General features: G+C 39.4%; 2 protein-coding genes across 3 annotated transcripts in view; both read right to left on the bottom strand.

Annotated features, from left to right (window-relative positions):
* Positions 1-11,949, bottom strand: part of LOC138033895 (uncharacterized) — a 25,631-nt gene extending 13,682 nt beyond the window's left edge. The window contains exons 1-7 of the mRNA XM_068881765.1: positions 10,895-11,949; positions 6,676-7,186; positions 4,511-4,767; positions 3,453-3,614; positions 3,110-3,220; positions 1,694-1,835; positions 412-554 (exon numbers count right to left, since the gene is read on the bottom strand). Of these exons, the coding sequence (XP_068737866.1) occupies positions 412-554; positions 1,694-1,835; positions 3,110-3,220; positions 3,453-3,614; positions 4,511-4,767; positions 6,676-7,186; positions 10,895-11,509 (1,941 nt within the window). The 5' untranslated portion in view covers positions 11,510-11,949. The remainder of the gene's footprint in view (positions 1-411; positions 555-1,693; positions 1,836-3,109; positions 3,221-3,452; positions 3,615-4,510; positions 4,768-6,675; positions 7,187-10,894) is intronic.
* Positions 11,950-15,328: 3,379 nt separating this feature from the next.
* The window catches only part of LOC138033896 (beta-1,3-galactosyltransferase 1-like), a 14,362-nt gene continuing 4,690 nt past the window's right edge, over positions 15,329-25,000 (bottom strand). The window contains exons 1-2 of one of the 2 annotated variants that reach the window (XM_068881767.1): positions 21,316-22,122; positions 15,329-16,836 (exon numbers count right to left, since the gene is read on the bottom strand). In XM_068881767.1, the coding sequence (XP_068737868.1) occupies positions 15,743-16,813 (1,071 nt within the window). In that variant the 5' untranslated portion in view covers positions 16,814-16,836; positions 21,316-22,122 and the 3' untranslated portion in view covers positions 15,329-15,742. Of the gene's footprint in view, positions 16,837-21,315; positions 22,123-25,000 lie in introns of those variants that run through there. The other variant, XM_068881766.1, reaches the window with a different exon arrangement.

Here is a 25,000-nt window from a genome sequence, read left to right as displayed (position 1 = left end):
TACATACACTTATTTCTTTCAAAGTCACATTCAAGTTTTTAAATATTATGAAGAGGTCTAGAACAAAAATAAAATAATCTCCTTTTGTATGCATTTTCCTCTGCTAAAAAATGACTACATGATCTTGAAGTGAATTTCTGCAATTTTAACTAGCCACATTGGGAGTTCTTGTGAACAGAAAAAGACAAGGGGGAAACCAGCTTCATTTTTAAACAGCTAAGAATAAACAAGAGAATAGTTTGAAAGATATTTTATACCATCATACAAAAACCCACTAAGACATGGAAATATGCTCACATACTCAAACAAACTAATATGAAGATCGATCTTTGAAGGTTTCATACAGTGATGAAAATAGTCAAGAAAGAAGAGTTGAGAAGGAAAGCAGGCTCCTTGAAAAACTTTATATACCTTGATTTCAATGTTAAAAAATTCCCCATCATGCTGCAGAGGTAATGTGGCTCCACCCCACTGCTGTCCCTTTAGGTTTGACCATTTGAGAACATGACCACCCAACCGATCATACAGAGATACCATCAGAACATAGCGACCAGCTGCAAAGAGGAATTAGAAGTACATTAACAACCTTTGAAACTCACATATTAAGATCCCTTGTCATGCAGATGTTAATTTTTAGAAGGGTAGTATCTAAAGCGTGGCTCTTTACTAAGATCTTGCTAAGAATGGGAGCAGGGCTATTGCATTGTGCAGTGGTGAATTATCAGCCACCTCCCACCAATGCAAGGCTGTGCTCTAACAGCACCCGGTCGCCTGAGGTAACTACGGTAGCATTTGGCTTCAGTTGAGTGAGAAAAATTACCCGGTTGCCCGCCTGGGCACTCTTGCTTATTGTATTTTGAGCAGATAATCAGGCTAAAAATTTTAATATGCTGGTGGTTACAGTTTACGAAAATAAAATGAAACATCAATAAGGTTGTAATTCAAGAAAACAGTACATTAGTTTTGTAAATCATGCACGTGCTGCAGGCCTACAAATCTTACACTCACTCACTCAGACAGCCCCGATGACATAAATGGACAAGATAAAAAGGTAGTATTATTTGTAGATAGTCATGAAAGCAGTCACCAATGTTTCCATGTTGGTAATGGTCATTTAAAAATTATTGTTGTTCATTCATCTTTTCACCAAGTACAGCTGTCCATGTATAGTAGAGTGCAGCTCAAAGATAAGCAAACCAAAATATACATGTACAAGTAAAATCCTCATATTACACATGTAAGACCATACACATAATGCATCATTATTGACTTACGCACATATACTTATACTTATACACTGTATGTGTGTCATTAGTAAGTTAGGAGCTACAATCTTGGACAAATTAAATGGAACATTGAGACTGCCGCTCCCCCCAAAATCAGTGAAGGAAAATGGCGCGTTTTGGCCTTCACGCACCTTCATCCTTGATTTGGGGGAGAGGGGGCATTTCTGTTCCATTTTATTCTGTCCAAGATTGCAATCTTGGACAAATTAAATGGAACATTGAGACCACCCCTCCCCCCAAAATCAGTGATGGGAAAATGGCGTGTCTTGGCCTTCACGCACATTCATCCTTGATTTGGGGGGGGGGAAGCGGGCATTTCTGTTCCATTTTATTCTGTCCAAGATTGTAGTCTATTGTTTTCTGCCATGTCCTTTGGCTATTTGAAAAATACATTACACTTCTCTCACCTGGTAACTTGTCTTTGACACCTCTAAGGCAGTTGAGCTTTATCTGGATTGGCTGTGGAGTCCTGTTCCAGTCCACCTTCCATCGGCGTCCCTTACTGCCACCGTACTGTCCATCTGCTAATATCAAATCTCCATACATGGCCTAAGAAAACAATATAAGAATGGGGACTTGCAGGTTATTATTGCCACAGGCCAGACCCTCACATAATCATCACACTAGTATGGATAAATCTCATAGCAGGGGTTAGATTAATCACATATAATTTCTCAATAATTGAACTGAAGATCAGAGTGAATCACGTTTTATTCTCATTGCCTTATATGGGAAGTTACATATATTGTGTAATGTCACTAGTTAAAGGTACACAAAACAATTCTCAGCATTAATTTCCCTATCATGTGAAAATGTTCTTATGGCTTTACTGGTGCCGCAAACATAGGAACAAGAAACATATTCAGGCACACTGAACTAACGTATTTCTTCACCTATAAGCCGAGCGATTTTTTCAGTACTTGAGACAAAAGTTTGGTTGATTTTTTCACAAGAAACGGGGTTCGGCTTATAGCCGAGGGTTTGGGATTCAAAACAAATACAATTGCTGAAAACTTTGCCCTCCTGCTCGTAGACATGTTATCGATGATGCAGAAGTAATAAAACAAGACAGTAATAATTGGTTATATGCACTTTTATAAAATTGGTGGCTCCTAAAGGAGCTGTTTGATGTATATGTGCAAGGGCTTTCAACCTATGTTTACTCGCCATCCGTTTTGTGCTCACTATCGGTGAAGCTCCACTTTGTCGGATCAATTGAAATTCAGATCTTCACTGATTCGCCATTTTTTCTTTTGTGATTATTTTATTCATTATCTTTTGTGTTCAGTGAGCCACTTCACAATGTTTTCCGCGAAGGTTCGCTCACTCAAATGGCCGGTTACAATCAAGAATTTTGCTCCCGGCTTATAGCTGATGGTTTTCCTTTTTTTTTTCAACAACACCAGTCTGTTGGAAGGTCACTAACTTTTAGGGTATCCGCTTATAGGTGAAGAAATACTGTAACAGTAGTTGTTGTCATTGGTGTCATTTCTCCAACCAAAAGATACTAACAATCAAGGTGCCACTGAGTTTAAATGCATTATATTTGTGTCACTGGAGAAAGTTCTTAGTAGTGAAGACAAATTCCCTATTACTATAATATTTTCAAGTTAAAAACCACTGATCACCTTGAAATCACTTGAAATACCATGACGCAGACCTTTTAATTTGTATCTACTGTAAGACTAGTGTAAACGATTTCAGTTTTGAGGCTGGGTATAGCATAGCTATCTTCTCCCCTTCTTAAGTGTTGTAAAACTGCACCATTTCACAATCTAACACAGCAGGGGAATAAAATTAATACCAAAAAATTATTAACTTGCCTTGACTTCACCCTTTCTTGCTGTCAATGATTTCAGTAGCTGCTCTTCTGCTCTGCGGAATGCACGGTGTATTCGATTTTGAATCAGTCGATCTTGTTGCATCATGACGTCCTACACAACACCAAAGACAAAGACATTACCACTGTCTAAAAACTTGGCAAAATAATGATTGTTGCTATCAATATTCTAATTCTTTGAAGTAGACTGACACCTGGTCATAAAATCACACAAGTTGTAAACTATAATGAATTTAGATCAAAATTACATGACAGTCAAACAATTAATAGAAAACTGCTTGTGACATATGTACAAACTATTTGTTTAGAAACAACATACAACTCACCTCTCTTTGTTGTAGGCGTTTACGTTTTTCTCGCATCACTCTCATCACTTCTTTCCTTGCTTTTGCTTCTCTCATTAGTAAATCTTCCTGCCTTTCCCGCTGAACTTTGGCCTCCTGTTGCTGATATGCTATATGCTCATCTCGTAGACGGCGCTCTTCTTCCTACGTGTAGTAACACACAAACAACAACAACAGCATTGTGTAAATAAGTAAAAAGTACTTAAATGATAGCAATAATGACAATGATGATGATAATAATAATAATAATAATAATAATAATAATAATAATAAAAATTATTATTATTATTAATGATAATGATGATGATGATGATGACCATGATCACAGTAACTGCTGTTAGTGACATAATTTATCACAAAGAGCTATTTTCTACGTAGGTCATTAGCACAATTAATGTCTCGCCACACCAGACCTAACAGGTGGCCTGTTTCTCAAAGGTCTGAATGCTCTTTGGTACAAAACACATATTTTGAGAACAATGTCAAATCAAATTTGTAAATTTTCATTCTTTAAAACACAACATCAGGGAATCCGGCTACCTGAAATGTGGCTGAAAAACTTCAAGGCATCCAGACCAGGCTACAGTAGAAGTGATGAGCATAGAATAGTTGAAACCTTGCATTACATTATTTCATAACTTGCAAACTTTGCAGGACTATGATGTCCCCATTAACCCTTTGACGTCCAAACCGGCCTAAACCGGCCAGACAATGAGTTAACCATTTTTTCCCTGTTCAAAAATGATTCTACAATAGAAAAGGACCAGTCTTAACTCAAACTATTACACCAACCCCCACTGACGAATAAAATAATGTGGTGCTAGACAGTAAAATCTATCAAGTCTCCCTCCTGGGAGTCAGTGACTTAAATAGTTATTAAGACATTCATGTCCCCTTTAACCCTTTTCATTTCTGAGAGTGAGACTTAAAGATTTTACTGTCTCATGCCAGACAGTTTTATCCGTCAATGGGGGCGCTTTAGGAAGAAATGGGTTAACAATAAACATTAACAACAACAACAACAACAACAATAGCAATACCTGAACCATTTCAAGTGAAATATTCCCAACCATCAGTATCTCATCTTCCATTCTTTTCTCAAACTCCTCATCATAATAATCAATGGGGTCATTTGCTACTCCTTGCTTGAGTTCTTCTATCCGTCGCTGCTTGGCATATTTCTCCTCAGGAAGTAAAAGCGGTGGCGGTGATGCTGTTGTTTCCAATTCTGACTCACCCCCATCCAGGGTTCCCATCAGCACATCCAGATCTGGGAGATCATTGTTTATAGGAGGTGCTGGAGTGAAAAAAACAAAACACAAGATTAATTGCACCCACTAAGGGTTCTTGAAATCATCTTAATTAGGCCACCTTCTACATTGTAAGTCTAGAAATCCACACAACTCTGCTTAAATCCTGAAATGAACCTTAACTAAAGGTTCTCAGGCTTCCACTCATCATTGTTCCTTCATCAATGGGTTGGCTCGCTGGCAGATCGATGGTCTTCACAATGCTTATCAAAATCCACATGCACCTCATTTTGTGCAATTCTGCACAAACCTAGCCCCCTTCTCCAGGGTTGCTATTAATTTTTCTATTGAATCGCATGTTACTTTAAGATCCACACACCCAAACAAAAGTCGTTACTAGGCGAGTACACTAACCCCTCACAAGAAAATGTGAAGATTGCCAACTTAGCCTAATCAAATGCTTTTGTTGTTAGAGGTCACTTAATTCTAAGGTAAATGTAAAGTCTGCTTACGAGCCCTGTGGCTCATTAGGCCAGAGCTTATCCTGGTTTCTGTAGCATGAAGTGACTAGGAATATTTCTACTCCCGCCTGGATGGGATGCTACGTAGTCCAGCACAGGGCTACCCCCAGCATTAAATTCGCCGGCACCCATTTATACACCTGGGTGGAGAGAGGCACCAAGAGAGTAAAGTGTCTTGACCAAGACCACAATGCAATGTCCCCACCCAGCGCCCAAACACGGACCACACGATCCGGAGTCAAGCGCACCGCACCTCCCACGATTAATTATAAGGCCCTTAAATTTATGCCAATGCTGCATAAAAACCCTTGATTCACCACACTTGCCAATTGAAAGTGGTTGACTGATCTCTTCCTCAAGTGGCTGGCTGACAATCGCCTCAGTCTGGCACTTTTTGTTGTGCAATTCATACATGTTAATTGATACATGTATCATTATGTCTCTCAGATAGTACGTGCCATATGATTGGTCACTCTAGCGGGCCGTATGCTGCAATAAATTATGGCCAGCCGTATAGCCTTAGAAATTTGAAATTTTGATAAAACATTTTCTGGCAAGTTTTTTTTTTATGTCACTTATATTAAACTTGTAAAACTGCTTGAATCATGCTAATGACTATTTCAAAAAGCCAAGAAGATTGACTAGTTTTTCACATTTTGATATGGCATTCTTTGTGGCAGTTGAACCTTCCGTTTGAGTCTTTGAACCTTTCCTGCGTGCCTGATTACCTCAGAGATGTAATTTTAAATATCTTACTAACCTTGTTTTCTCGGCCCGTACTGTAAAATTATAGATCTTTGTTTTTTCCTGTAGATTTTATGGACCATGCATTTCGCTGCTGGGCCATAAATCAACGGGAAAAAACTGGGTCTGTAATTTTACAGTACACACCTTGAACTCGGGTAGTAAGAGGTACACATGTATGTATTTGAACCTCAAATTTCAATCAATTATAATAATATTCTCTAGTGTGTCACGCATCATTATGATATTTAAATGGAGCACATGATAGGAGATACATTTTGAAAATAATAAAATTAATAACAAGTGGACCAAAATCTATGAATGGTGATAGATGATGTGAAGCTATGATCTGGTTTAAAATAGTGGCTGGTAGTAGACCATAATTGAAATGATCAATGAAAATTTGAACTCCAGAATGGGAACCTGAAAGTTAACCAAAGGCATTCATTTAAAACTCATCAAAGCACTTTTGCCTATGTTTTGATTAGCATTTTGATTGTTCCAACATCACCTGATTAGCTAACACCAATCCAGCTTACCTCAATTACTTAAGAAAATACAACAAGGAAAAAGAAGCATGCATGCAGTTCTTAATCCTACAAGCAATGGAACTGACAATCAAAATAGAATGTACGGCCATTTCCGAGAAACTCATTGAAAATTACTAATTACTGTAATGTAACGATTTACCATAATCCTCCTCATTATCAGATGCTGGCCAGTCCTCATCTTCCTCTACAGGAGGCCTCTGTGGTGGAGTATCCAGTGATCGGTACATTGCCCATGGAAGCTCATCATCAAGCTCTTCATATTTAAAATAATTCATCTCAGTCTCTGTTTCGTTTGTAACAGTTGTCTCTACAGCAATTGGTTCACTATCCCCTCCCTCAGTGCTCTCAGGCTTGACCTCACTCTCTCCACCCTCAGTTTTAACTTCATCTTCAACAGGTATAGCAACTTCCTCCACAGTCTCAGTCACTTCTATTGCAATATTATCTGCACTCTCATCTTCTACTTCACCATCAACTTTTTCAGTAGCTTTCTTCTCGTCAGTGTAAGTTTCATCCTGTATTTCAGCAGCTGTTTCTTCACTTGACTTCTCGATTATGGCTTCTTTTATGTCTGCCATTTTGTCATCCTCAGAAAATTCTACATCAATCTTTGTCTCTCCATTGTTTTCTTCTTGTACAGATCGAAGCTCCTGAAAATAACAACAATAAAATTTAATTACCCTGCCCGAAATTCTAACATAAGACGTACAGTACCATAAAAGAACTCCAACTTGAACAGCTCTGCCTTGAGAGTGTTGGTTTCCTCCTGTGTATCTGCTTATAAATAGATTCAACTGATACATAACATTTCCCTTCTCAAAGATTGTACGAAATCACTACTTGCATCATTAACCCAATTATTAATAGATTTTACTTTGTCTAACATCATAGCCCAGTCAAAATGTCATTGAGTAGTAGGCAAGCTGACTATAGTAATAGGCAGCAGCTGCCTGCAAGGGCCAGAGGCCCTTGCATGCAAGGGGAGTCTGGGGGCATGCTCCCCCGGAAATTTTTGAAAATATTGGCTTCATTACATGTAAATGGTAGCATCTGGTACATTTTAGGGTTCATTGAGCCCCTATTAGATAGCATTAAGATAACAGTAATGAAGAGTCACACAAGACTTTCAATTTTCAAATTACCAGTAAAGTTATATTCTGCCAAAAGCATTATTGGAAAAAAGGATAACTTCAGTACATGCGAGTACTTCTTAACAGTGAAAGCGAGAAATATACAGTCAGTTTAATTAACTGAAGGCTCCTTGGGGTGAGACTTCATTATTTAACCACAGCAATTTGTGCTTTACAGTAAGACTGGTTGTTCATTTGCGCGCCACTTTGCAATTTTGTGATGCAATGTTGGTGTTTGGATTGGCAGTTTGATTCGAGGAAGTTGTAAGTTCAAATTTCAACTTGCTGCCAGCTGCTTACGTTGGGCAACCCTAAAACCCGGAATCCGGAATCACAGTACAATACAGAGAGTAAAACTATCCTAGACATTCATAAAAGCTAACCTTAGGCCTAATTAGGCCTAAACAAACGTTTTTAGTCCTAATTAGGCCTAAGGTTAGCTTTTATGAATGTTTAGGATAGTTTTTACTCTCTGTATTGTACTGTGATACCGGATTCCGGATTCCGGGTTTTAGGGTTGGCCGTTTACGTTCCCATGCAGAATCGGGTATTTGGACCCATTCAAAACAACCTTGATCTCTATTTTTTTCAATATAAATTTATGGCATACAGTTGTAACTCTATGTTGGGTAGGATTCACGAGGGTGTGCAAAAATTAATTTTGAAATCACAAATCCACACTGTATCGCCGGCGTGATTGTTTGCAAACTTTGCATTATTGCAAGTTCTGTGAAAACTGTTCGTGTTGTCTCAAATATGCCTTCATCGACCTAAAACAAAACTCAAAAGAATTAAATTTGGGACTGTAAGGGGCTTGAAATATCAATTCAACAATATCATTTCTTAGCATTACGTGCATTTGAAAACTGCATAGTTGAATTTGCACAGTATAAATAAAATTAATGTTATTACCGTATTTACCCGTGTAGAAGTCGACCTTTTATGGCCTCAAAAGAAGCTCCAAAAATCGCCCTCGACTCGACGGGTCAAAGATTTTGAGCCAAGTTCCAGCTAAGTAATTTATTCAAAATTAACATATATAATGTTGTCTTGGGCATAACGGACGCAGTGGACAAAAGCGGACGTAAAAGACTTCAAAATGAGTGACAAAAGACTTCAAAACGAATGTAAGCAATTCCAGTTAAAATGAAAAAGCATTTGTCCAACTCTAAATGTTGAAGATACTCACAAGCACAAATATGAAATAGACACTGGAAATTTTTGTTTTCCAAAAGCAGAAAGCTCTAAAAGGCATTTCTGTTTCTTAGAATAAAACACGACCGTTCAACGGCTTAGTAACCTGATGCAACACCTCGTGTTTGCTTGCAAGCATCGTCACTCGTGTTGCGTGAAAATGCTGGTTGGTAATGAATGTTTTTTATTCTTTATACAAACCTGGCAGATTTAAATGCTTTTGCAAACTTCGTATTGCTTGGTTATGAGTTTTGTTTTGTTTGTCATTTGAGAATTTATAAGTCAAGGACCAATTAAACCTTGCACATTTTCGCACTGTTTGCAAGTTATTTTCAAAGATTGACTCCTGCTTCGGTGACGTTGCATTGTGCTTATCCTCTAAAGCCCTTTATCCTTGAACAACGAAACAGGTGAGTTTGAGGTTTACATGTTCGATTTTCTGAGCACTTTTTTGAAATTCAAGGACAAAATGCCCACATATACAACAGCTGCTGAACAACAAAACTATTAAGCGCTTGAGGCCCTGATTTTTTTGTGTATCCACATTTCCAGAAATCGAAGAATACAAGATTAGTGTCCCATGAACATTTAACAAAGAAATTAAGAAATTGCGTTTTTTGCCATCAAAAATGGGGGGTCGACTTATACATGGGATTGACTTATACACAGGTAAATACAGTATGTTATTATTATTTATGTTTTCCGCAAAAACTCTGCCGTGAAAGTCCATACAACAACATCTCTGTTTGCCATTACCGGATTCCACACATAAACGTTCTTCAAAGAAGAAGTAAGTAAAGAGAAGGTTCACAATGTAATGACAGTTTGAGGAATACCATTGGACTTCAACTGTGTGTACGTTAGAAAATGTGAACCCTAAACTTGCTTGGAACAAAGTGCAAATCGCAAACGAACAACCAGTCTCACTGTAACTAGTTGTGAAAAAGAAGTTGAAGCAAACTCAGAAATGATCAGCCTTGAAGCTGATGTTTCTCAATTCCTTTTTATTTTCTTCAATCTTTCTGGGTTTAGCATTATTTTCACTAGTAACCACATTTCCTCTCAGAGGGCAATAAATTTGCGAGTTATTTTGACTACAACTTACCTTCTTAAAGCAAACAGAATGCAGCAGCTTACTTATGATTCAGAGTCTAGCCAAGGGCAAAGTATTTCAGTTATGTGACAAGTCAAAGTACTCAGCACTTATTGAAGCCATCTCAAGAAGTACATGCTCATATCCTCAAACTTCGGTTGTACTAGTCTTAGAGTGCAACGCGCCTTACCGTGGCCACCCAACAAACTTTCACATTTGACAACTATGTGTAAATACATCAACTCAACAACCCATGCAATGGTGTTCAACTTACAATTGTGCTAGCTTTGCAAGGAAGCATGACCGTCAATCAAATTCACACACCCTGGTTGGCAGACAATTTGTGAGAAACTTTGTTAGGTGACCACGGTAAGGTGCCTCGCACTGTAAATAACTTTTCAACATCATTTGTAGGTGTACAGTCATGCAAATAAAGCTTGTTGTCTTTAATGTTTATTTCTTGGGTCCCCTTGCAGCACTTCATGATCACTTGCTATGAGTAACTCCTAGTAGATGTTACATGTACATGTACACTGTCTGACACCAGACGATTCTACTCATCAATGGGGAGGGGAGGGCAGGGGAGACGTCGGATCAGGAGTCAAAGGGTTAAAACTGAAGAATTTCTATTCGATGTTATGTAGCTATTATTTAATACAATACTCAACAGAATATCGCATTTGTACGAATGCAAAAAATAAGTAGATCATAGAGAGCAATGCGGCAGTTGCTGTGGAAACACAGTGATGGAGTAGTTTTGAGGAGTATACTTTAATGAATTAAAATATCGCAGGAGCTTGCTTGTGCATTCCGTGATTCATAGTCACTCGTGATGTTTTGAAAGTTCTCGAGCTCAAATTACACAAAATGAATTCGCGTCCATACGATTATCCTACATGCATATTAATGTACGCAAAAGTTAAAATTAACGCACTTCTTACCTCGGCTGCAGCTTCTAATGTGCCAGGTTGTTCTCCATCGCCTTTGTCTATACTTTCAGCTTTCAAATCAGTCAAAGTTGCCCTTCTCCGTACACCGCCTGGCCTTTCTTTAGTCTCTTCTTGCCCATCGCGCTCCTTTGTGTCCTCATTCTCTTCCGTACTCTTGCTAGGCTCCCTTCCTTCTTCTTCAACCAAGCTGTTGCCCCCAGGTAAGGCCTGCTCTTTCTTAACAACAATCTCCTCGAGCTCATCAGCTTGCTTCTCGTCTTTGATTTCTATAATAGTGTCTTTGGGAGTTTCGTCCAACAACGAGGCCTCCCCAGCAACCGATTCGTCATCGAGTCTTTTACCCTCGCCAACTACGGGCTGAATGTTGTATACATCACTTATCCCACGAGCTCTTTTCTTTCCTTTCTTTTTCTTTCCACGAGAATGATTTCCATCTTCACCATCGCCGTCTTCTTCTTCCACAGCCTCTCCTCGCTTTTTCGGAGATTTTCCTTTTTTCTTAGCCTTCGACTTCCTTGCCATCCCCGCATGCCCGCTCTCTTCCTCTAAAGTGGAAGGAGCGACATCTAACTCTTCTATTGCTACAGCGGCTTCTGTGTCGCTCATCTCGACAAAAAAATCACAAAATGAAACCACACACTACAAAAATCCAAAACATCCAGTTGACTTCAAACCGTGATCGTACAGTATAAAGTCAAAACTTTGTTGGCATGGCAAAAGAAAACAGTCAATCCAAATGCTTTTCAGTTGCGTATGCAATCAAAACATAGACATATCATAGATCAGCTCTTCATCATCAAAGAGTCTGCGACAAATCTGGGAAAATTCTTTCACACGTTACTCGACAGATTATTCCTCAGAAATATGTTTCATAACTTCATGACGGACGCTGTGACGTCATTTCACGGACGAAGATTACAATCCTCCGTAGTGAATACACAAATTGATACCCATCTCCAAAGAAACGGGCTGAAGTCAATACAATTTTGTCATGGGTAATTGATTCTTTTCACTACCAGCGACATCACGAGAACAATGTTGACAAAAGACACTTCATCACCTCGGGCGGTGAACCACCTGCTTCGTCATCTACGAGGAGAGAGAATGGGACTGACAAAAAGCCTGCGATTGTTTTATGTCAGCAGCCAAATGTACGTCCACAGGCGCCCCAGGCTCGGAGGGTAAAAATTATAAGGATTTGTATGGGAATCTCGATAACAACCTGTTAAAGATATTTACACACAAAAGTTCTAAATAAAAAAGCCGTACTTTATTGTCGTGGTGACTTTCTCGCTTCTTGTGTAGTTATTTGCCTGATTGGATGCGATTTAAGCGACTTCTCAACTTCCCGGGTTGTCGCTCGTACATAAATAAAGGCCTTAAAATATTAAAAGGAAAAACTAGAAAGTAATTTCTAGCTTACCTCACATCTCGCCGATAAAATCGCACTTCTCCGGCATCAGTCACGCTCAGTCACACTTTAGAAGTGCTAACCTCAGGCCTAATTAGGCATAAAACAATATTTAGGCTTAAGGATAAGCACTTTTAAAAGGTTTGGGCTTTTTCAAAAGTTACATTATAACCTTAGTCTGCATTTTACCCCTGGTTTGCAGTCTGCATTTTACACTTACCGAGTTTCAAGGTCCAGCGAGTATCCATTGCTGAGAAACAGCGATGAATATTCGCACCATGGAAACGGGCACTGTGACCCCCCTTTCCTTGGCATGTTACAAAAGTGTGCGAAATTTTGTCGGAAATCTATGACATATCCTATTTCTAAGGAATCACTTTAAAATGCCAGTGTCCCTTGGAACTATACACTGTGGTTTGATGACACTCCCTTTTTCACAGGAACGTCTAATTTTGGGGCTAAGGCTGAAGTTTCTTATTTTTGTTAAAAACTGATTAATTTATTCGCGGCTGCATGACGCTTACAAGCTGTCCACAGAACTTGGAAAACTTTGTCTCGTACACTGTTTTCCTCGGATCCTCAGTGACGAAAACTATAGTTCATAGCGTCTGTTTCAACCTAAGTAACTTAATTAAGTTTATCATTATAATTGTGTATTTTGGCGTCAAACGCTTAATTTAACCGATAAAATTACACATGAAATTAATTATTCTTGTTTGCGATTTAAACCAGCCTGAATGTTTTTATAAAACAGATGAATAGTGTAATTAACATCCTAGACTGAGTCTTCAACATCCATATTTTGCTGTCACTCTTACGAAAACGCTTAATTGGAAAGCGCACGTTATAAATGTTACTGAAACAAAGCAAAAAAAAAAAACAACAACAACAACAATAACAACAACAACAAAACAAAATACTCTGGGCTTCTTTGAGCGCAATTTGCGCTAGTGCACCGAAGAAATAAAGAGCCGCGCTTACACCTTCCTTGTTAGACCAACACTTAAATATGCTAGAGAACTCTGGGATCCTTACAGAACTGAAACACCAAGTCGACTGTCTTGAAAGCCATAAAGACGTGCCGCTTGCTTGGCAACAGAACGTATCGCACAAACGAGGAATGTGTCACACGGGCGTTGAACCACCTACAATAACCAACTTTGGAAAGCCCGGCGTAGGAAAGTTGCCAGGCTTTCCCTAAGGAACAAAACCCTTCACGGTAAACGGAATCGTTCAACATACCACTCTATGTCACCAACAAACCTTGCCAGAAGATAAAGGGATCCCAAACGAGCAAATTTTCTGGCACTCCACAGCAGTTGTGATGAATAGTGATGAATATAACTCTTGGCCACGCACAATCTGTGACTGGAATAAACTCTCCCCCTGGTGTACTCAACCTAAATGATAGCCATGCTTTTAAAGCGAAACTGCTACACTAATAAGTCGCTGCCGACCATCCTCGCGTCATGTCTTTTCAAGATTTTGCAGGTTTTTGTATGTAGGTGTAGATTCTATGCTGAAATTTGAACTTTACAAGACTGGAGGTCTCAGGGGAAAAAAATCATTATTTCTCTTAATTATTTGCAATCATGTGATTTTTAAAGGCTGGAAAAATGCTAGTCGACTATACAACATTATACACTTAATGTATGGTCCCGAGGGAAACAGTTGGTTTTGTTTTTCCGAGAGTCCTGATGTTTCCCGAGACGAAGTCGAGGGAAACATCAGGACTCGAAGGAAAACAAAACTAACTAGTTTCCCGGGGGACCAGACATTAAGTGCTTTGTTGTATATTTAGACTTTTCCGTCAACAATCGCAGCAAAACATCCGGAGCGGGCAACAACTGTGGAATTGTATCCCGATCGGGATACATTTGAATTTGATCAGGGGCACGTGTCCAAGAACCAACCAATCACAGTGCTCGTTTTGTTGAGCGAAAGGCTAGGTATACAACAATAGAGTAATGAACCACTTCTGCAGAGTTGGCGAGTGACTGAAGCAGGTTCTTGCATAACCTGCGAGAAGGTGTTCTTAGTTTCTTTAGAGAGGGCGCGAAAAGCATAGCGCAGTCTTCGCGCCCTCTCTAAAGAAAAGAACGCCTGGTCGCAAGTTAGTCCTTGCAAAGCGGTAGGTTGGGTTGGTTTAAATGTGCTAAAAAGGATACGTTTTTTTTTTTAAACGATGGCCGTGCAGTAGTATGCATGTTTCAACAAAATTACCCGTTGGAAACACTTACCTGAGATGCTATATTTATCCATGCAACCCAGAAAAGACGGAGACAAACACTGACTGACCAGAGTGGCAAGTCAACAGGAGGTCGTGGGTTCAATTCCCGAGCCACCCGTGTCATTGCTTTTCACTATGTCTTTCTGTGGGCCCATGTCCATTACTGCGGCTAACGCTCTTTCCCCAGTTGTCCACTGAAAGGCTGGATAACTTTACCCAGTGGATAAGTCACTGTCCAGAGTATAAAATTAATAATATACTTCACGTTAAACCTTCACTACCTCCCGACTTAGATGTGCTTGGAGTATGCATATTCACGGTTAAGTGGGCAAATACGGCTAACATCTTTGCTCAGATTGAGACTGTCGGATAGGGACTTATCCGTCGGATGTTATCTAACCCTTGCACTACTTGGGCCAGATGGATTGCATTGTTATCCATAGCACTTCAAGTTAGTAATACCAATTGTTAATTCCGTCTTAAAAAGGCGTCTTTCAGACCTGCAGTTGATTCTATACGCGGCGGAGCTTTACCAATGCCCCCATTCACCTTCGTCTATCTGCAAATACAAGTGCTTTTCTGAGGAAAAAGAAAGACCATCAGGATAGCTCATGTGCGAAATGTGTCGCTCGTGACACATTACACTCTCGTGGAACGAGAGACTGACTCTCTCAGACAATTGTTAAAACTCTCGCCTGAGAAAAGGAACAGAACTATCGTATGGAAAAAATTGGGATTGATTTGGAAGAAGCTCCTCTAATGTAACGAACAAACAACAACAAAGTGAATGTCAGATACACAATATTATTACTGAAAAGATGCAAGACATTTGATTAGAATCAGATATGTAGACAAGTACGATTCGTATTTTCAATTAACGGAAGAGACAAAGAAAACACTGCATGCAGCGACAATTTCGAATTCTGTAGCTGAATATGCAAGTACAAGAAAACGTAAACGAATTAGTGGAGACATGTTCCACTGAAGAATTCATGAGCTGTTTTTGTTTCTTGGCTGAAATGTTAGCTAATCTTTCCTCAGATAAAAGGCGAACAGGTGGCCCTCTGCAAAGCTGGCGTGTGCTTGAGCACAAGTTCGCCATTTTGATTGCAGATACTGGAACATTTTTTCACTCTCCCAGTCTCCATCCGTTTTTACGATCCAAGATGGTGGCATCATTCCAGGGACGCATTGGCCTCTAATTGCTGGTTTTGGTTAACTTCCTTCTCATGTAAATGCGATGTATTATATTTATGGATGCAGGCCCTAATGAGTCTCCCAAGACAATTCCCGAGGGAATTTGCAGTTTATTTTCTGAGGTTTGCAACACTACACTGTTAAGATGGCGGTCAGCATTAAATAAATCACTTCCCGTATAAAAAGGATCTACGCTTAAATTTTTAGCTAAGACTGCCATGAAGGCATCTTCTACAGGAAAAGGCTTGATTATTTTTGATGCAGTTACTAAATCTAAAAAAAGGTCCCACGAGAAAACGTAAAACGGACCCAGACAGTAGGGAGGGAAGATTTTTTGTTCGAAGTCTTCCTCACTGACATACCACGGACTTAAAATGTCACGCTGAACTTCTGCACCTTCTTTCACAAAACCAGTGTAGAGTTTCGATAGCGAGATGTTATCGGTTTTCTGCAACCACGTTGCAAGCTCTGGTGTCTTAACGTAAACATCGTGGTCTGCTTTTGCTATGAGATGTGGTTTTATGTCCAGCGTTGTCACCCACTCAAAGGTAAGCAATATTTTGTTTACCATGCTACGGTAAGTGTCAATTACATTTACACGCAGAATGTCTTTGTGGAGCGATGATTCTCTTTCGACGATCTCGTCAACAGGAGCATATCCGGCGTATCCCATCATGAAAAAATATGTAATATTTACAACGCTACCCGAAGCGGGAAGAGAATCAGGACTGCTAGGTAAAATCGTCCAAGATGATTGTTTTGCCCACGTTTGTCTTAAAATATTTCTCCTGTCAACCGCATTCGGAACCGTGTTAATGATAATTAGAAGAGTTGTCTTTTGCAGCTTTTCTGGCAGAAGAGTAAACATAGAATCGTCTTTTCCCGGTTTAGGAGTTGGTTGCCCTTTCGAAGAAGCACTAGATTCAAGATTCGACAGCGTCAAACTTCTTTGCAGATATACAGATTGAGGAGTAAGAAATCTGGCAATAATTACCACAGATGTGACGATGATGATGATGAGCGCATTGACAACGAAGCGTCTCTTTGAAACAAAGCGTCTCCTTGATATCATTGTTGGTTTATTTTTCTAAATACCTGTGAAAACAAGTCAAAACGGCAACGTCATTGATGTGAGCTAGGCAAGAAAAAATACTTTAGAAGTAGTGATGGTAGAAGTTACTGCAAGAACTGAAGAAGAAATTGAACAGCTTCTACGCGACAAAAGCTCGAAATCTAGTAACAAGGCCACCCACAATGCCGTGAAAACGTTGAGAGATTTCTGCAAAGAGCAAAATTTGGACGAAAGCGTCCAAGAACTGAGCAAAACAGTTCTATTTTGAGTTGGGAGGTATAACAAAACACTTATGACTGGCCCCACGGGAAACAGTGCGTTTTGTTTCCTCTCGACCCTAAATGTTCCTCTCAGCTTCGCCTCGGGGAACATCGAGGGTCTCGGGAAACAAAACTCACTGTTTCCCTTGAGGCCAGTCATTAAGTGCTTAGTGTCTTAAGTAGACGCTTAAAGTCTCTAAATTGGAGGTATTTCTTAGTTCTTCTGGTAGTGCGTGCCACAAAACAGGCGCCGCTACTCCAAATGATCGATCACCAAGAGGTGTCGCAACTAATTAAAAGATTTGTATTTGGACCGATAACGAAATCGAATTCAGCACTAAGTAGTTTACCATTGGACGGGGGGAAGACAGATGTAAGCACCATGTTCTTTAACCGTGACCATCTCAATGCATGAGTTATGGCGGTGCGACACCATGTATCGCTTTGAAGAATTTTAAACTGAATACGCTGTTTCATTGGAAGCCAGTGAAGATGGAATAATAATGAGGTGATGCAGGAATGGCGTAGCGCACAGAAAAACCGTCTTGCTGCTGCATTGAAAACGCGTTGTATCTTGTTAGGTTTGCTAGCAGGCAGATCACACAACAGACTCTTACAATAATCTATGTAGCCGTTAGGTGCTGAACGAGTGAACTAGAGTTATTGCATTGTGTCTTCTGTATAGTTAAGAGCGGATGGACACGGCTGATGTTATGTAAGTGATAGAACGCTGCAGCACATACTTAAGTAATGTGCGTGGACATACTTAAAGTAGAATCCAACCACGAACCCAGGTTTCTAAAACACGGCTGTGCTTGTATTAATACATCATTGCCGACCTGGATGTTGTCGAAGTTAACCTTTGCAAGCTGCAGCCTCGTACCTATGAGTAAGAACTCAGTCTTGTGATCGTTCAGTTCGAGGTGGTCACTAACCATCCAGTGACGTAGGTCCTCGATGCCACTGCGCATGGCATTGAGAGCATCCTCGTCATCACCCGCATAGATCACACACTTACAACTGTCGTACTTTTCTCGGAATTACCAAGAGAAAATTAAGGAGGCAGAGAGCTAGGGAGTCGTCCAGTTAAGCTCTTGGGATAGATTAATTTCAGTCAAGTTATTTTTTGACACGAAAACAGAGAGGTCCGCAAAGTCAAAAGAATTCCAAATGGCGTTAACGTTACCAGTGAAATTACGGATTTTTTGACGAAGACGAGTTTAGAAGCAAGGAAATTGGTATATCTTCCGCCAAAAGCCGGAGAGGGAGATAGATTCTACAGTTTCTTGTGAATCTAATGACTTGTTGTTCGAAAGCCATATAAACTGAATATCTAAAAGCCACCATTATACGAAGCCAACATTGCTCGCATGGACTCATGCTTAACAGTAGCGGACGTCTCGGGAAACAGACTTCAGCTCTAAAAATATCTTTTGTGAAATTCACATATCCCAGCCAACGCTCCTACATTTCCTCTCTCTCCTTCATTTTCTCTTGGAATTACGTTATTCAATCTCTCAGTGTTGTCTTGAAACTCTCTTTGATCAACCCGCCGATCCTAAATTACGAGAGCTAAAACAGCCTTGGTTCTTGATATAAACTGGGCTGTTATACTAACACAACGGTTTCCCAGGAAAATCCCGACACATCTGAGCGAAAATCATGATATAGATCTGGATATTTGATACTAAGTGCCCAGCTTCAATTAAGTGAGATAAATATTCCCATTTATTGAATTCTCAGCCTCGGATAATGCAATTCTACTTTCTCATTGGATTACTGGTTCTCGGTTACCAGCCATTATACTTTCGTTTGACCTTATATGGAAATGAATGCGCCAAATGTCGCTCATCATGAAATCTTTGGCGCCCGGAAGTCATATCACTTTCCGGCCGTTTCGTAAACTTAAATCCGAAGGTTGAGAATTTAACAAAACAATTATTCCATTCGCTCTTCTTGGATTCGAGATTGGTAATAGAGAATTCGAAAATGGTCTATTTGGTCAGTGGTGTTCGATGTGTCCCTCAATCAGAAAGCGGATGTCCAGAAATCCGCTCGACATGTCCTCTATAAGCCGCTCTAAATCCCGCCTGTTCTTCTTGTAGGATTTCACCTGCTCTTCCAGCTTGGATCCAAATTGGAAACATCACCTTAGCTTGTTGGGATGGCTGACCAGACTAAAAGTACGGTAGTTCTGGCAAAGCTCAAGGTTGTCAGTCTTTGATTTCTTGGGACTGGGCTAATCAGCGATTGGGTCCGATCTTTTGGCCAAACGTTGTTCATCGAGATCCTCTGAAATAGGACAGTAGATCTCCTCCTCCTCGTCATCGTTGTAGTTTTGGTGTATCTCCTTCTTCTCTGCTCGCATTCAAGAATTACTAACCACTCAATATCAAGACCCATTGCTCTCTCACCACACTCACTGATTATACGCTGAAAAAAGCTAAAACAACTGGTATAAGAGCACGGTTTTTGTTGACAGGGATATTGTCCGGAGTACAATACTTCTAAAACAATAAGGTTTTATCAACGGAGTTGAGATGTATCTCTGTACGGTGGCCAATTTACATTATCAACTCCGTTGATAAAACCAAATTTTTGTATACTACTTCCCCACCGACGCAGCACCACAGTTTCTTTAGAAACTACCCATTCATTAAAACAATAAGGCTGCAGTATTTTTATGATACAGCTTGCACAACGCTTTATTAAAAACAGCCAGTGCTTTCCTTTGTATATTTTCTATTTTTAATTTGTGCACCTTTTAAAATTATTTTGTTACGATACTCAATTCAAAAGAGCTTCCCACATTAAACTTCTTATGCATTATTTTTCAAATTACTCGTAACTAATTAAAAGATTTGTATTTGGACCGATGACCAAATCGAAAGGACGTGACCTAACATTTCAATTATTTTCCGGCAGTTTTGTTAATTATAAAATCTACTGTTGACAAATCAAACAGAAGCATCAAAATCGCTCCACATCTGTCCAAGCTCAGTGCGGGCTTTGACATTAAACGTAAAAAGAAAACCTTTGCACTTCATAAAACATCGAAATAATCCACATTGTCAGAATGATCGGTAACCTTATATCGTGACCACGATCGCGAGGCGTAGGCCTTGGGTACTAAAAATCTTCACATCTCTCCTGTCGGTCATCGAACAGTATTCGCAATCGAAATAAGAACTTTGTTTTCTTTTCTTTCAGAAAAGATATCTTTCAGGGTAATCATTACATGTATATTATATGCCTTGATAGTTTTTCTTTGGAAAGGAACACCACCGTAGGAACTTTTCATTTGTAGTTAACTAGCCCTTCGAGGAAATTTGAGCCCAAAAGCAACAACAGCAAAAAAACATAATTCTGTTTTCAACCGTAAGAATGAAGGTAAGATGTATATGCAAATAGACTGCTGTAGCCTATTGTTTTGGCATGATTAATCGAATCGCATGAGGTCCATGAAGCAAAATATCTCATGGCAGCTGGAAATATCAGACAGGATTACCGTGACGAGAAGCGCCGAGTTAGTCGCGGTTTCTTTCACCTGTTATTAAACGCTAGCTGGAAAAATTCACATGTTAAACCGAAACAAAGCAAACACTAGTAAACTATTAAATCGAATTCAGAAAAAACTGTTATGCGGTCAGTTATCATTAAGTGTAAAAACTACTGGATTTTTCACAATGTAAATTGCTGTTCCGTCTTTCATAGACCATATTCTAGGATAACGTCGCATGGAAAGGAAGTAAACAACACAAAAACAAAATCAAAAGTTGTAACGAAGACGGAAAGAACCGACTTTCCCAATTATTTCATCACTACAAAACTGACTGCAGTTAGCATACAAGGTATATCAGTCACAATAATATTCCTAGTCGAGCTGATTTTCATTAATTTTGCTCGCCAGGACAAAGCGGAAAGGACCGCAGTAATATCTGGAGTGTGTGTGTGTGTGTGTGTGTGTGTGTGTGAGAGAGAGAGAGACAGACAGAAAAATGGGTCTTAAATGTTAAGCAAAGACGGCGGCGACGCCGGACGGCTTCGAGAACTTCACAAACAAAAGGTTTAATGAACAAAAACAATGGTTGTACGTCTCGTAGGTGCGTTTTTAATCTTGTCACACTCCTCGCAATTCTCGTCGTGACAACGACGTCAAATTATATGTATCAAAGTCGAGGTTACACGGAGGAAGCGCTCATCCTACGATAAATTGTCAATTTTTTCTCCAAACGCACATACCTTTCATTCCAATGTTATTCCTGGAACTGCACGAACACATGTAGTTAACTTTCCATGACGAATTGGTGAAACAGATCTGGTGAACAAATCTGGTGAAACAGATGCTTTGCAACCAATCTCTAGAGGCAAAGATCACAATGATGTAATGCACAATTGCTGGTGAACGAACAAAAGAAGCTATTTCAAAATCTTCGGTCGTCCCACCAACATGGCGGCGTCGATGATCTCAATAAGCGGAAGTTGCATTCTTGCATAACGTTTTCATCGTCCTCGTGGTCGTCCTTGCTTAAGTTCTCTGGTAACTTCGGCCAGCAGCAAAAATGCAATATGTTGTATATTGCCGTCAGCTATCATGATGGCCTAATAAGAATTGCTGAGGTCACTGTGCCGTATGTGGACGTTAATATGTTAGTTACTGACGAAAACAGAAAGTCACTTTTAAAAATTAATAATCTGTGAAAAACAATGGAACGACGCATTAAATAACACATAAGTGCTTGGATTCAGCTCGCTTGTTTCTCCTCGATCCTCTTGTTCGATCGCAAAGATATCAGGACTTGATCCCTCACCTACGGCACCTTTTCGCTTGAGTCCCTTTGCACACCAAATTTTTAGAGTACAGACACATAAGATTGTTATTTATGGGAAGCTGAAAGTACCAATAAGGAGGATTTGCCGGACTAACTCGTTTGATTTTAGTTATGCGGGCTTAACCTAAGACGAGGAAGTTGAGATGTTTACTGAAGAATGTTTCTACCTCAAAATGGCTGGATTTTCGCTAAGTTTTGATCATTTTTTACCGCCTCGAGGCTTTGTGATCGCATTTCGATTCTTGAACTGAATTTTTAAATTATGCACGTTGGTCAGGACGTGTTGTCCAATTTTCAGCCAATAAAATTTTATCATTTGTTATTAGAAGCCAATGAGCGTACGAAAAAAAATATTGACGAGAAATTGTGCTAGTTTGAAAAAAAAGAAAAAAAATTAGTGTTTGCATATTATTTCTGTTCATTTAACCCGGGCAATAGATCCTTTCTCATTTTTGATATTGTAATTTATTTATTTATGTCTGTCCTCTTATTGATGATAAATTTACCCGCAAAACATTGTCAAAGTGTTGTTGATCCACGAGCCAAAACAACTTTGACAATGTTATGACGTAATTTTATCATCAATAAGAGGACAGACACGCAAAAACTGGTGTCAATTTGTTAATCTGATGTCCAACACGAAGTGTCCCTGTAAGTCTAAGCATGCATTTGCTATCTATTTCTCGCAATGAGGTAAGTGTAACGGTGGGCGTAGATTAGAAATAGAACGCAAACTGAGGTGGCAAACACGAGGCTAAACAAGCGCATAACTGAAATAAATTTTTAGTGATGTACGGGTCCGCAAATGATCCCAGGGGCCCGTCTTTCGAAAGTCCCGAAAACTTTACGGGCCCAAAAAGCTATTTTTGAACCTACCAACCGCTTGTTCAGGAAAGCCGATTTTTAAACATGTTTTCAAGGAAAGAAAAGACAAACTGACTGTGAAGATTGACGCCTTAAATCCTCTCCGTTCTTGAGATACAGAGGGAATTGTGACACCCGAAAAGCCTGGAAAATGGCCCGTAAAGTTTCGGGACTTTCGAGAAACGGGACCCAGGACCGCAAATGATCTTACGACTGCAAAAGATCCCCAAACTGTCCCGCAAATGATACCATTAACGCAAATGATACCCATATTAAAGCAAATGTGAGAATGATATACAAGTATTAAATGAAAGACACAAACAGCAGTGATAAACATATTGAACTTTTTCATTTTGATAATGACTTGACGTTTCGTATGTGCTCTAAATACATTTTCAAAAGTAACCGTTGAAATTTAAAACAGCTATTTATATATAACAAATCGGATGAGGGGACTGGAACCTAGATTAAGCAAATACTTAACAGTAAAATATATAATAATAATAAATATAATGATAATAAAAACAGAAAAGATTAATAAAGCATCAGCTTTTCACGACGTTGACGTTGAAAGGTGGCTCAAGTTCTTGAATAAAGAAGGTCTCTTTTATTTTACAATGATAGTCAGTTTTGCCCTTCTGTTTTTATTATTATAATAATTATTATTATTATATATTTTACTGTTAAGTAAAGTATAATTAGTATATATTGCTTAATCTAGGTTCCAGTCCCCTCATCCGATTTGTTATATATAAATAGCTGTTTTAAATTTCAACGGTTACTTTTGAAAATGTATGTAGAGCACATACGAAACGTCAAGTCGTTATCAAAATGAAAAAGTTCAATATGTTTATCACTGCTGTTTGTGTCTTATTTTTGATCAAACTACGATGGCCCAAGAACAAAAGTATTAAATGAAGGTTTTACAATTGAACCCACTGGGAACTCGGAAAAATCCGAGCCCCAGGTGGGATTCGAACCCACGACCCTCCGTGATTCAGTCGGATGCTCTAACCAATGAGCTACTGGAGACTCCGTGGCGAGCATGGGTGAAATGTGGGTCTTTGACTCGAGCTGCATCACGCAGTTACAGAGTCAAATAACGACTGACAGCATAGCTCATAATTGCATCGTGCAGTCACACTGAAGCATATCTACGATGCGGCCAACCAACCACCCATCTCACATTCGCTCACTTGGGTTAAAGATTTAAGCAGTTCGTAAAGCAGGCTTAATGTCTTTCATGGCCATGCAGGTACTGATTTTGATTAACTTTGAACTCCAAGTTCCACCGAATGGAGACAACATTTCTTGACTTTCTTGTCTTGATTCACTGGATTTTTTTCACTCACTGGATTTTCTGAGTACACAAACTCTTACGAAACACTTCATAATGAACTCTGAATTCTTTGTCTTCTTCCCGTTTTGACTATTGTCTCTTTCTTCTCTCCGCATATAGCAAATAGCAAGCTCAAAGGTTATAGCTTCACCATGGTTATCGCAGCTGATTATAGCTTCCTCACAGTATAGCATCCATAGCATATATAAGTTCAATCACAGTCGGCCACGAGGGTAAGCCCTCGGGAAAATATAAGGAGAGAGTCAGTCCCTTCTATTATTTATAAACCTACTCTTATACTTTTACTTTAAGCATCTAGAAAAGTCTGCTGCTATTTATAGTGTATTACAAGGTGTACTATTTGTGGAAATTGCTGAGTCACATCAAAGAAAATTCTGGAATATTACAGATCGTTAGATAATTATGGAAAAGTCTGGATTTGCACGACAGATACACTAAAAGTAATTCTGATCAGTATAATAATTGCATATTATATTATATATATTTCAAAAATTTAAGCTAACGGTTACTTCTGAAGATGTATGTCGAAACCTGCGAAACTTTAAGCCACTGAAAATTTATTTCAGTTGTGCGCTTGTTTATCCACATGTTGGTCACGGCAGTTTGCGTTCTATTTCTGATAAAGCTTCGTTGGCCAAAGACGAAAAGTATCTACGATTTGGCTGGTGTTCTTTATTGGTGTCACTGAGGGTAAATGCAACCATTTATCTTCACTTAAGGACCGCAGTTCAGGAGACAATTTGTGACGTTGATTGCCCGTATTCCTAGACACAAGTGAAAAAGAGCAAGGGGATACTTCGTGACGTTTATACCTATTAGCGCGCGTTTCTGGGAAATCTGAACCACTGTCAGTAGGCTGTTCTTCTTAAGG

Source organism: Montipora capricornis, chromosome 14, assembly GCF_036669925.1.
Source record: "Montipora capricornis isolate CH-2021 chromosome 14, ASM3666992v2, whole genome shotgun sequence".
NCBI classification, from domain to species: domain Eukaryota; kingdom Metazoa; phylum Cnidaria; class Anthozoa; order Scleractinia; family Acroporidae; genus Montipora; species Montipora capricornis.
The sequence above is the reverse complement of the archived record's forward strand: the minus strand, read 5'-3'. Positions and strand labels throughout refer to the sequence as shown.